Source organism: Engraulis encrasicolus, chromosome 7 (assembly GCF_034702125.1).
Source record: "Engraulis encrasicolus isolate BLACKSEA-1 chromosome 7, IST_EnEncr_1.0, whole genome shotgun sequence".
NCBI classification, from domain to species: domain Eukaryota; kingdom Metazoa; phylum Chordata; class Actinopteri; order Clupeiformes; family Engraulidae; genus Engraulis; species Engraulis encrasicolus.
Genome location: NC_085863.1, coordinates 56,161,420 through 56,175,021, shown reverse-complemented (window position 1 = coordinate 56,175,021; position 13,602 = coordinate 56,161,420). Strand labels below are relative to the sequence as shown.

Genomic DNA, 13,602 nt, shown 5'->3' with positions numbered 1-13,602 from the left:
ATATGCTGTGGCAAAAATGTCTATGAAGAGTATAATGTCTTGTGTGTTATGTACTGTGGATCTTCTATGCTGCTTGACACCTTCAGGATTCATACATGAACATCTACTGTTTGTCATTGTTTAGGGCAGGGGAGCCAAACCTAAGCCCCGGGGCCGGGCTTGGTGCAGCCAGCCAGATGCTTCAATCCAACCCCAGACTTGTAGAGAAGAAGAAAAAAACTAAGAACCAGTGCAGCAGCAAAGTGCAGATGAAAACAGAAAATACTTTCTATGGTTAGGCTGCCTCCTTGTGAGCTTGTGGGGAAAGGACTCAGTTGGTTTGGGAAAGTAGGACCATGTGTGGGGGTTATCCCAACATTCCAACAAAAACAGGTAATACTGTACGTGCAAGGCAGGTAAGGATGACACACAAAACCAACCAGTTAAGATTCATGTTTTAAAGCAACTCTAAAAGAGTACAACAGAAGAAACCTTTCCACATAGAACAAATGGAGACTCAAAGGCGGCTCAGACACATTTATATCAGGTGCATATGGTGCCATGAAAACATCACTTTACCTTATAGGACAAGACAATAGAATCAAATATTTTACGCATATACATAGAAAATATTGCATAGCTTTTTGACTTTAAAAATCTACTGACATTAAAGACTCTTAAATCACCAGAAACGGCTAAACATACTCCAGGACATCACCACCAGAATGACTTTAGAACATTTTTACCAATGTCCATACGATGACGGAAAACGTACACGAGCTTAGAAACATTTCACCTCATATTAAAGTCATTTGCACATTTCGACATTACCACAATGCACTTGATCAATTAACTCACAACTATTAAAGGAGACAAGTAAGGAAATAACAATATCTTTCCTCTTAGTATGCCACGGGCAAAATGTATTGCACACACATCTATGGGGCTTGCCCCTTAAAGTTTAAAATGATCCCAGTTTTGTTAAGGCGAGCACAAGGAACAGCACCAGTGTTATCACGACTCACAGACAAAGGTTCCTGGAAGAGTTTAAGGCTATTTGAATCCATTACCCAAAGACTGGACGTACCAAAAGTGAGGTTATTATGAAGTGTGATGATACAGTCATTTGTGTGTATCTGCTTTCACAACGACTCATCTCCCATTCCTGAGAAGCACGCAAGATTAAAGAGGAGTGTTTTAGCTTGTTATGAATATTTACATAAAATGCCCAGTCAAGCTGATGAATTACATAAACGATTATTCTTTAAGACATACAAATCTTGTTTTCTTTCCTAAAATAGATCTAAAGCTATGGAGTCTGCCAGCAAAGGCTTTTAAACAAGAATATTACAAAAAAATGTTTCAAAATACAGTATTTTACATAACACACTCCCACGTGTGGAATTTACTTGCATAGTTGATTCAAAGATTAGCAGTAAAATAGGTGTTAAAAAATATTTCTCTCACACTAAGCAGTTTCTGGAAAAGCATTTCTTTGTATGATTTTACAAATCGGTGCAAAAGTGCAGTTTTATAATCTTACAGTATTTCAGAATTATTGTTATTTGTGTGTCAGGGTTACACAAAAAGTACCACCTGTGTGTCCATCCTAAGCTATGATTTACTACTACTACTCTGCTTTTCTGATGGCGTAAGATGCCAATGTCTCTCGTCGGGTCGTTACAAATGCCTGCTGTTTCTCATAGTAGGCCGCCTCGTTAATGAAGGTAGGATAGACAGGGCTGGAGCCCTCGTATGGGATGGTTCTGCCATCAAAAGTCTGGAACATGGGGTCACCTGGGTTCAAAGGTTCCCAGTCACAATCCTAAAGAGTAGTGAAAGAACGTAGAATGACACAAGGGGAAAGAAAAGGAGAGGAAAAAAACAGAATGAGTGAAGAAAACTTTGTTTTTACATTTTAGTTTTAGTTTTTAGCTTTATTTTACCAGGAAAGATATACACTGAGGTGTATACATAGTTACATATATACATAGTTATACATTGTTACATAGTTCTTGAGGAAGCTTACCGGCCCCCTGAGAGGCTTTTCTGCTTTTCCTCATGTCTTTAGTGTGTTAGGCAGCTTTTGCACATGTAAAAATGCACTGCAGACCTTTAAAAACCTGACACAAGCTAAGAGGAGTGATACCAGATAAGTCATTAATCTGTCCAAAAAGCCCCAGGGCAGGTGCTAGTTAACGCCTTTTAGACCTGCTAAAAAGGTTAGTCAGTTTTTGCCTGTGTGACATAATAATAATAATAGTAATAATAATAATAATAATAATAATAATAGTAATAATAATAATAATAATACTTTCATTTTACATAGCACCTTTCAAAACACCCAAGGTCGCTATGTATACAGGTTCCTGAAACTCTGACTGAAAGAAAGATGCGACTCGCGGTCCAAAAAAGACGTCAGTTTTAGTGGACACATACAAGAAATAATTTTCTTGTAATTTCTTCATTTCTCTGTCTATGTTATGTTAAACAATAGTTAGATTCCCCAGGATGTCAACTGACCCCTAAGTTGACCAATGACCTTTGGTTACTGATGAATGGGAGGGATATACAGATGTGCAATGATGCACTCAGACTTGGTTGTGTAACTTGCTAAAGACTGCATGTTTTGGTCCACCAAAGCCTCCATTACTAAGTTTTAACATTTATTAGTTTATCCATTTCAGCTCATCCTAATAAATGGATAATTTTAACAATACAAACCAGCCTTCAAAGTCGGCTGCATTTCAAGAAAATACTTCAAGACACTGAGATTCATTCACCATGCTCAAACAGACAGTCAAAACAGATTCCTTCTTTCTTTTCCAGTGATTGGGTGGAAAAATACAGAGGCCTTGGTGTCAAGGAAACAAGCATGGCTTTCTGAGTCACAGGAACATGCACGCGCTTTCACGGACATCATCCTGCAATGCCTCCCAGCTCTAAGTTAAAAGCTAATGTATTCATGACAGCGTGGAAATATCTTAGCAAACGAACTCATTTTTGGGTGCTGCAGTGCAAAATAAATTGCATATAAAAAGCAACCAACATAATAAAATGCTAAATCATGTATACTCAACCTGTAAATACAAGATGCACCCTTTTGCCATTTGAGACAACAATTTTCAGTGCAAAATACATGTAAATAAAATGACATATATAGGAACAAATGGCATAATCAAATGTATGATGTTGTGCCATGATCGTGCTTGCAAATCTGGATGCACCTACAGTAGTGGTGGTGTTGCTGTTTATGAGAACAACTTCAGAGCAAAATACATAAGCAATATAAATTCAAAAACATGCATAAATTCCTCTAAAACAGGCACTTTTGTTTACAGTGCCCTAATTACTGTTTATTTTCTGGGTAACAACTGGGTAACAGAGTGAAGTTGCATTGTACCTAATGGGTAAAAAATGGTAATTGCAAAGTAAATACTAAGTAATTGAATAGCAATGTTAATCTTTAAGAGTGTGTGATGGGAATGTTTGGGCAGTGATAGTTATATAGAATTCTGGGCGCTATACAATACAATTTGGAATTTTAGAATCTTGCATTGAACACAATCTTTTTATAGAATGTTTGGTTGGAAATGACTGTCTTTCGCTTACATGAACATGAGCGCCAACCTTAACGACAGGTCAAACAATATACATGAACCTGCATTGTCGAATGCACAATGTTGTGCTTTATACCTGCAAGTCCGGATGCACCATGGCCGTAATGTTGCCATTGGTGTCTCTGGGATAGTCCATCCTCTCCTGAACTTTAAATACATCCACACTACAGGCAGGAAACTCGACACCTGTGCAACAGACAGACAACAACAAATAAAAACACACAAATACAAATTAGGTTCATCAACAATGCCAAATGATCGCATCGGAAAGACCACTGCACTCCTGGCTCCATCTTTGAGGGAGAGGCTGGAGTCTTTTTTGTTCATTTTGTTTGTTTGCTTTGTCTACAGAGGTAAAAGTTTGTTTGTTCAAAAAAGGTTGAGAACCACTGGTCTATTGTGTCCTGTCTCTTATTTATCTTCTGTGTTTACCTTTAAAAAAAAAACAAAAAAAACAAATGATCTACTTTTAGCTACAGATGAAAAAAAACACAAGTGTGATGCAGGTGATGTGCGATACACAATAATTTGATTATGCAACATGTGCACACTGTGTACCATCTGTATAAAAAAGGTCTGCTTGGCATTAAGGTCTGTACGTTTCCACTGGGGCGAGTAATCATGCCATGCTGCTGATGCACCATATTTATGCCGACTGCTGCACTCCTCTGCTACGCCACGTTGGTGAGTGTGTGCAAACACATTCTTAGTAGATGATGGGACAATGGCATTCAGCTGCTTATTCGCTGATGGACGACCGCCGCGTAGGCCAATATCTCAGCATGTGTGAGTAACAATGTCCATTTGATGCTTGCGCTCTCTCTCTCTCTCACACACACACACCTACACACGCAAAACATCAGACCATGTGGATCAACACGTGGGAAGAGTTCTTTGCAAGCAACGGAAGAGAAAGGAAAAGAGAGGCAGAAAGAAAAAAAAACAACTCGACACCACAGTGAGGCATTCATGCCGTAGCACATGGCTGGTCCACGGACGGCACCAGACTGGAACACCCCGAGCTCAAACTCCCCTCCTAATGACATGGACGCCGACCAATTTCCGACAAGAGCTCCATTCACCACTCTATTCAAGCAGAGGCTGTGCCCCACTCACTCACCCACACTTGGCCCCCACACACCCGTGTTTATGTCGGGACAGTGGATTGGGTGGTGGGATGTTTGCAAGGGAATGGGGTGGTGAGGGGTGGAGTTGAGACCACAGAGACAGTGGAAAATCTGACATTGCACTAGACCTGGGGGAAATGCAGACATTGCAAAGCACACGGTGTGCGACGCATGCACGAAATAGCACAAAAAAGGGAAGTCTGGCAAAGAGGGTATTTTAGTCAAAAAAAAAAGTCAAAGTCTAGGTTTAGTCCTTTTCTCCTTCTTCAAATTGAAGCGAACGAAGAGGAGCACTGTGAGTCAGCACCCTTACATGATCATGAGCGTCAACCTCAAAATGTCACTCATTAAAATACAGACTGTCGCTTCAGGGCATAACATTAAGGGCTTCAGAGAGTTTGGAATAATGGGAGATTGCACTGTACGATCTCCAAAATTGAAGTGAAATGACATGTCTGATGGGCTGCATTCACAATCTACGCTTTACTTAGGTTGTCTAGACTGAAGGTTGCAATGATTTTCTTTAGCATTATTGTCTTCACTCCGTCTAAAAGCTTACCGGGGACATTCAAAGCTTTGTGTGTGTGGACAAAAGTGTGCATCAGGCTTGTGTATGACCACCGGAAGTGTCAAAAGTGAAAGTAAATGCATGGTGTAAGTACAACACTAGCACATGATATTACATAGCTGTTACACCATTTACTCCATTGTACCCGATGGGATAGATAGACTGTGTTGTTACTGAAAAAACAAAACAAAAAAAACAAACAAGGACCCACCACAAGGACCACCCACCACAGAGTCAACTCATCGTACGATCACAAGTAGACAGGTCTAATGGTTACTCAGATATGGTACCTATGTGTATTTTTTACTATTACCGGTACATTTGACACCTCTGGTGACCACAATATCACTTTCACAACACTGACTGTGGCTGAAAATGTACTGTGTGCTCACCATTGTTGAAAAGCTCGATGAAATCTAGGGCATGTTTCATGATCACCCTCATGGACTCAAAGATGTTGCTCCGCAATACGCCCTGAGGCTGCGGACCAACCTCAAGTCCTGCAATAAGAGCAGAGAAAAAAAGATTACAACGTCACTGCTGCTTCAGGCACTCTATCACTACTGTAAAACTAAATAACAAAACACATACACACATCTACCTCATAAGAGCTGAGTACTGAACAAAGTAATATAGACCAAGAAAACAAAAATTAAGTGAGCGACACCATAAAAATACATTTGAAAAAGTCAGTGACACCAAGTTCCCATTACTGATTTTAAAACATGAGGTTTCGAGCAAAATGGTATATGTCGTGAACCATTTAACTGACTGCTTAAAACAAACAAATAACCCAACAGAATTAATCAAGGTCAAAAGCTATGCTGTTGTGATGAAACTCAGGAGATCTAAGGACACAAGTCCTGTGTGGGAGGCAAAAGGAAAAAATGTTTCACACAGCCAGCACTGCCATTTCACACAATGTTTTCTTTCAAGTCTGTACTTTGGTCTTACCAATGGGGTGCTTAGCTACAGAGCGTGAGGTTGAATACTTAAGCAGTGGGTGCTCATTCAAAAGAACAGGACAACTCGCTGGAGCAAGGGCTTTCTGCAGGGAAAAGTAACAAACAAGTGAGTCACAAAACAGGGGGAAATCAGTGTGAATACCCTGCCACACAAAAACACATGTCTTTCAAGAGCAAGGATATTAATAACTTTAACACACAGCAAATTATATAAAGCCATCATCTGTAAAGATTCCCATTCTTTCAGCTCTTGGTATGCAATGGCATTAAATTGTAAGCAAGCTAACTTTGGGAAACTTTAACACGTTCCTCCTTCGTCTCAAAGGTTTCTTCTGACCAAAAGAGGTTCAGTTGACAGACATACAACATAGAGACATAGAACTTAAGCTAATAGTTCACACGAAAAATCTTTGTTGTCATGCTTCTGTGTTAGCTTTAGTTGGTTTAATGTTCAAGTCTTGATCTCACCTTAATATAATGAACCATCTGGAGAGCAAAGTGGTCGGCTGAGCTCTCCAGAATGAGCGTGTTGCCCATGTTAGAGGTGGTGTTGTGGAGGTCGAAGATGACATCATAGGCGCTGGCTGACCCTTTGGGCCCAAACATCCTATTGATCTCCTGCGCTCTCCGGACTTCGTAGGGCAGTTCATCCACACAAGGGGCACTTTGGAGAAATAACAATTTAATTGTCGTCACACAATAGCATAGTGGACTGAAAAGGGAACAAAAAAGCCCTGGGCAGTTTTGTTTGTATGCTCCCTCTAAATCGTGGGTCAGTCTGTAAGAAATTATAAAATACCCAACAACAGAATCAGCTGTTTAACTGTTAGTCCACAGGGAAGTGTCCAGTATGCCAGATTACCAGTCCAGATGGGATTCTCCACCCTCCCTCTATCCTCGGCAGGGTCGCTGACAGCTTTGGTAGGGCCCAGGACAAAGTCGTCTGAAAGGGCCCCCCACCTAATACATTGTAATGAGGACCCAATTTCAGGCCCCTCTCTCCATATGGGCCAGGGAGAACGGTCCCCTTTGTCCTCCCCCTTTGGCACCCCTCTTCGTCTGCCCAACAAAATAGTGAGAACCCCCCTGTTGCTCTGCGGATGCATAACAAGACCACCGGCATTGAGGATGTGGATCCCACCAACACCACCTGTAGCAACACACACCCCTGTTCATTGCTGCACTTGGTGAACTGACACAGTGGACAGCAGCTAAGTCAAGGGAGAGTGTAGTAGTAGTAGTAGTAGTAATAATAATAATAATAATAATAATAATAATAATGATAATAATAATAATAATAATAATAATAGTAATAATCAGATAATCCATGACTGGATTTGGCGAAAATTAATTTGATTTTAAAAAGGTAAAACATGTCTCTTAAAAAATAGGCTATATCGGTAATGCAGGGAATATTCTATTTTGAAACCAAATCCATGCTTTCAATGAGCACAGTGCGTTATTGACACAAAAAGCGGCCTTGGGTTATTTCTCGTTCCTGAACCACTTGTGTCGGTTGTTAGTCATGTGACGTTATTATTGACTGGTATCAATGGTCGACACCTCTTCACCACAGAGCGTCACAGCTGTGTTTCATGTGGCTGCGTATCGCGGTCAACAACAGTGGTGGTTTTTTTTTCTATCATTATTTCTGTTAACTGTTGTCACGCGTGTTGCGCACACAAAATCAGATCCATTGCCTGGTAATGATGGCGGGTATTCTTCCATAACGACCTCTGTGGAATATTAAAAATACGACATTGTTTACGTTTCACTGCGCTTAGGCTACGATAGCCATACCCCCCTCCAGTCCATGGATTCAGGTTGTTTTCATAATGCTACGAGGGCGCATTGGGCTTTTTGGAAGACAAAGGAAAACACAGCTGATCCTGACATTAATGCAGTGGGACACCATTAAGGACAATGGCAGGCAGCTTAACATCCCAACGCAGGGTACAAATAACGTTTGCACATTTCGCTCGTAGCCTATGACACGAGCGCATTCTTGTCTGTTTCCAATTCTGCGTTTAGGCTACGGATGAATATCACAGATCCAGGAGTTGACACCTCTGCCTGCATGTTTGTAACATCTGTTAAATGTATGTTTGTAACAGGGCGAGCATTAATGACCAAAGCACAGGACCCCGTCTGACAGGTGCGGTTATAACGAATTGATTTCTCACTTTTACGCGCGTCCAAGAGCGCACGAATACGCAATTGATGTCCAAGTCAAATCACCGCAGTAGTCGGTTTGGAAAGTCACAACATGTGCATGGCAAACGAACACAGCAATTAACTCACATTCCGTGCAACTTGTTTGGAAGGTCACTAACATTGTTAGCGAGTACAAAGTACAAAGTAAATATCAAAATGAATATCAATTCAGATACGTCTGCATACCACAACTGAATGTTTACAATTGGGCACACCATTTGAACATACAACACAGACCAGACCAGAAGGTTGGTGAATTTTCTAACACGTTACCTGAGATTCTCTTGTGTGAATGCCCTGTTCAAATCTGTGTCGACGTATCGCGTGCATTTCTCGACAGCCCTGGGATTTGTAATGAAAGGTTTCGTCGCCACTCCGCTTCTCTGAATCTCCGCTTCATTCTTTGCCCACATATTTACGAGCATAATGCCAGACATCTCATTTCCATGGGTGCCCCCAAAAATAGCCACCCGCTTTGCCTCGCTGTAACAGCAGACACCACAACGCGAAGTCATTGCGCTCGCTCCTGGAGTGTTGTTCACTTCAGAGCAGTTGAGGCAAACCTGCGGGACAAAGTTACCGTTACTGTCAGCACTGACAGAGCTTTTGTTCCGTGCACAGTAGCCAGTCGGCTATTACATAACTATCGCCGTTTGAAAGTCCGCGTTCAGTCACCGTGCAAAACTCCGTGATTATACATTAGTCAAAGGGGCTGGGTTTCAAGATCCTCCCTCTGTCTGTGCCCTACATGTCAAACCATCACAGCACGGGCCCACGTTCATGGCTTACTCCTCTGGCCCGAGGACAGTCCATGAGCAGCAGTGAGCAGTCTAAAATAAACAGAAACATGCAAGAACACGCAGCACGTGTTGGGTCTTAGCAGCAGCAGACAAGCTTGGTCGGGAAAACATAAGCGCTAGGCCTAATTGGATAAGAGGGTTAACACATAAAGAATGCGCGCAAACTACTCAGGGAATGTGAACCGTTGTTGTTTTATTTTGAAAAAAAATATGTGTATGTTTTACAATATCCTTTTTTTATTTTAAGAAAGATTCAGAACAGTTATGCCTACATGAGGTTTGCATGGAACACAAATACGAACATCATGATATACAAAATAGAAAGAAACACCATCATAACATACCTGAAAATATAAAATTCAAAAGGTATTTGGATCAATAATCTTTGCATGGCATATAGCTACATAAAAAAGAACATTATGAAGGCATTCACTGAGTGTAGACTAAAGGATTCATTGTGAACCAGACAGTGATCAACAAAAAATACATTATTAATTCTACTTTAAAAAAAATAGTCAGTGCACTTATGTTTGAACTAATAGAATTAAAAAAGAGAGACAACAAAATCTTTGATCTGCCCACATACATTACATTCTCAACTGTCTGCATTTAGGATGATTTTTCATTCTGAGACACAGGAGTAGTTTAAATCATAAAACACACACACAGCTATATATTCCATAACATGTCAACTGAAAACAGGCCTTTGATGTGTGAACATCCTTACACTTTTGTCCCCAACACTTTACTTGCCAAAGTCTCCCCAGTCAGCTAATTCTTTGACATGTCCCCGTTAGTAACAGGACCCCTTCAATGACCATACTTAAAATTTGTCGTTTAATTGTCCCCTGGCTAAAAGGCGAAACAAAATGTTCTCATTCTATACTGTTATGTAAATCAAGAAAACGGAATCATGGGATACCCAACTTAAAGGGTGCATCCCAATATGTGACCTTGCCTCCTCCACTTGTGCTTGTCTCCTCATCCCGCCTCCTGGCCCCTCCTCCGTGGAGAAAACGATAAAGTTTCCCAGCTGTCAGCCTCGCCACAACAACTTTTGAGGGACTGTTTTTCATTCACCATCCCAATTGCAAATGAGAAAAAGATTTTACAATTGAGCTTTTGCAAGATATTGAAATATAATGCTGTTGTCAGTGATGTCATCATGACGAGAAGCAAGTGGAGGAGGCAAGTGGAGGAGGCAAGGTCGCATATTAAAATGCACTCACAGTCAGTCTTAGCTTGTCTTGTCTTGTGGGGGCGCTGTGGCGCAGCGTGCTAAGCCCCTCACACTTGGGCTTGCATGCCCTTGGGGACCCCGGTTCGGCCGGGGTCATTTCCCAACCCTATCCCATCTCTCTCCACACTCACTTCCTGTCGCACCTTCACTATCCTATCCAAAATTAAGTCTGGTCTTGCACATTCATGATTACCTTTTTCTGTCCACTGTCATGCTTTCTTCTTTTTGTTCTTTTTCTTCTTCTTTTTCTTCGGTTGGGGATCTTCATCATCATCTGTTGAGATGGGTGGAATAAGCCTAGATAGCAAGTCTTCATCATCCTGCTCACTGTAATGTTGATCATTTGACGTTTTCTTCTTTCCCTCCTTGTCAGATGTCGGCTGTGGGTGTGGGAGTGCAGCTTCCCTTTCTGCTACATCAAGGTGACCTTGAGAATGATTTTCATCAAACTCTTTTATGGTTTCTGAGTTTGGCTCACCTTGGATCCTGTGCTTTTTCTTTTTCTTCTTGGCAGGTAGTGCTTCAGCTGTCTGTACTGTGTCATCTGTGTTCTTCCGTTTATCTCCCACTCTATGTCCCTCACTCTGCACAGGAAGACTCTGTGCTTGGGTCAGGCCACTGTGCTGCGCTTGGTCTACTGTTGCATGTTCCTGGGGCTCTTTCTTTTTATTCTTTTTCTTTGGCTGTGGATCCTCCTCTGCCGTCAAAATGGGTTCCATTAGCGCAGATAGCAATGTTCCATCCTCTTTATCGCCGGACTCTTTTTGTTTTGATTTTTTCTTCTTTTTCTTCTTTTCAGATGTTAACAAAGCAGGACACTCCTCGTGCTCAGATAGAACTGTGGTGTCATTTGAAAGCTTATCGGTTAACAGTCTAGCTGTAGCAACAGATCCTTTCTCTGGAGCGAAACCAACAGTTACATTTGTGTCTTCAAGTGTCACCTCACTTGGCATCTCATCCCTTGATTTCTTTTTCTTTTTTTTCTTGTGGCTAACAGGGGAGAGACAAGTCTCTGATTCTGCCTGATGTGTGTCAGTGTTGGTTTCATTGTGGAGATCAACACCAGACACCAACCACGAATTGCTCTTTTTCTTGCCTTTTTCTTTGTGACCTTCTCTGACTCCGACATGACTCTGCTGAGTTGAACTGCACTCATCTTCGAGGGGAGGACGTTCCTCCGCGGCACTGATTGATTTAGTGTCCTCCTTCTTATCCTTCTTCTTCTGTTTATTTTTCTTTTTGGGGATGTTCAGTGTGTCAGATGATAACACGGATTCCTGAGATGACTCCTCATTGTTCCCAATCAGCAGACTGTGGGTTGAATTCTGTTTATTTTTGTGATTGGCCTTTTTCATCTTTAAAGATGATGTCTCGCCTTCAGTTCCAGAACTAGGGCTGGGAATGGGGTCCTGTAAAATACTGCTGCCATTGTGAGTACTATGCTCGTTTGCTGAACGAGGTTCATTTTTCTCGTCGTCCCTCGACTTTTTGCCTTTTTCGACAGAGTCAAGATTTAAGCTAGGCTCATGTATCTCTGACTGTTCTATGAATTCAGTTGTACTGGGACCATTATTTGTCTGCAGAACGCTACCTCCTGTATGTGATTTGCCCTTTGAGAATACTGAAGCTTCTGCATCAGTTTTATTTTGGAATGTGTCATCCTTTGTCTTGTGCATTTCAGTTCTGTGGTGAGCTGCGGGGATACTTGTGGCTCCCTGAAAACTTTCACAAGAGGTAATTTTCTCCCCCACTTCTTTATTCCACAATGCCTGTGGGCCTAACAGAGACTGACTTTCATCATCATCAAATGGCACAACTCCTACAGTGGCGGTGGCGTCGCTCAATATGGTCTCCGTAAGTGACTTCGTATGGACACTGGAACCCTCAACTATACCTCCAGTTTGATCAGATGCTGCACCTGTATGAACTTGTAGTGGAAAATCTTCACCGTCGACAGCGCTGCCTGGACAAGTTTCCGTTTCGGTCGGTGCCACAGGTGACTGTGGTACACGCAATTCCCCGTCGTTATTTCTGCTGCAAGAAGGTGTGGCCGAACAAACTTGAGTTACTGTGGATGGCTCCCCATCTCCTGTCCTCTTATTCACAGAGACAGTGCCACATGACCGGTCTGTTGATCTGTCCACATGTCTTGGCCCATGCAATGACCCACCATGTCCAGGTCTCTGTATTGAGAGTGGGCGTCTTCGAAAGTTGTCGTCTTCAATATCAGTTTCATCATCGCTGGTTGACCCAGCAATGAAATCAATAAGTTTTCCAACTCTGGCAGACGCATGAGGGCGCTGAGGTGTACCATGTCTGGCACTATGGTCCTGCCCAGTGTGTGATGTCTGCAACACTTGTGTGGTGCAGGGATTCTCCCTTTTTCTTGTCTTGTTTTTTCTTGTCTTGTTTTTGTCTTGTTCATAATTGTCGAGAATCGGGGTGCTTTTCCGTAGTGCAGCAGACCTCCGTACCGATCGTTGGGGCAGCCTTTCTGACACAGTTGGTGTATGTGGGTGTACTGTTATCTTGTTGTCCTTTGCATGACAACGTTTCGTTTTTGATTCTCTCATTGCCGCTTCCTGACTTTTTTTACACACCCACACATCCCTGCATCTGCTGCGAAACCTTGGAAAAAACAAAGCGGCATCCTGCAAGAGAAAAAAATGAAGAGCTTAGATGCAAAACTTTCTAAAAGGCAAATACAACTGTTTTTTAAATAACTTAAAATAGCATTTTGTCCACATAATCTCAATCAAAAAGACATTATTATCAAGGCCAAACTAAATAAGATGCACATATTTTTAAATGTACTGAATTTGCAGCAATACTGCCCATTTTTGTAAACACATCACAAATTGATTTCAGAAGATTTCACATCTGAACCCTTCAAATGTCTTTTAGCAATGGTGGTGTACTCTTAAGAGCTGTTCACATCTACAACAGTAACTTTAAAAGATATTTTCATTTACACTGGGCAACGAAATCAGCCGTTTCTCATGAACATCCACAAGCTGAAGTAATGATATTGGCATCTACAGGGGGTGGACAAAATAACTGAGACACCTGTCATTTTAGTGTTGGAAGTT

The 13,602-nt window shown here is 41.6% G+C and overlaps 2 protein-coding genes across 2 annotated transcripts in view; both read right to left on the bottom strand.

Annotated features, from left to right (window-relative positions):
- Window positions 1–422: 422 nt before the first annotated feature.
- Window positions 423–9,241, bottom strand: aspa (aspartoacylase). The gene is made up of 6 exons (XM_063204065.1): window positions 8,747–9,241; window positions 6,728–6,923; window positions 6,249–6,342; window positions 5,687–5,794; window positions 3,676–3,785; window positions 423–1,804 (listed from the first exon to the last, which is right to left on the bottom strand). The coding sequence occupies exons 1-6, from the start codon at window positions 8,986–8,988 to the stop codon at window positions 1,610–1,612; spliced, it is 945 nt and encodes a 314-aa protein (XP_063060135.1). The 5' UTR covers window positions 8,989–9,241; the 3' UTR covers window positions 423–1,609.
- Window positions 9,242–10,706: 1,465 nt separating this feature from the next.
- LOC134453228 (transcriptional regulator ATRX-like) overlaps window positions 10,707–13,602 on the bottom strand; it is a 32,583-nt gene continuing 29,687 nt past the window's right edge. Inside the window, exon 5 of the mRNA XM_063204062.1 lies at window positions 10,707–13,164. Within this exon, the coding sequence (XP_063060132.1) occupies window positions 10,723–13,164 (2,442 nt within the window). The 3' untranslated portion in view covers window positions 10,707–10,722. The remainder of the gene's footprint in view (window positions 13,165–13,602) is intronic.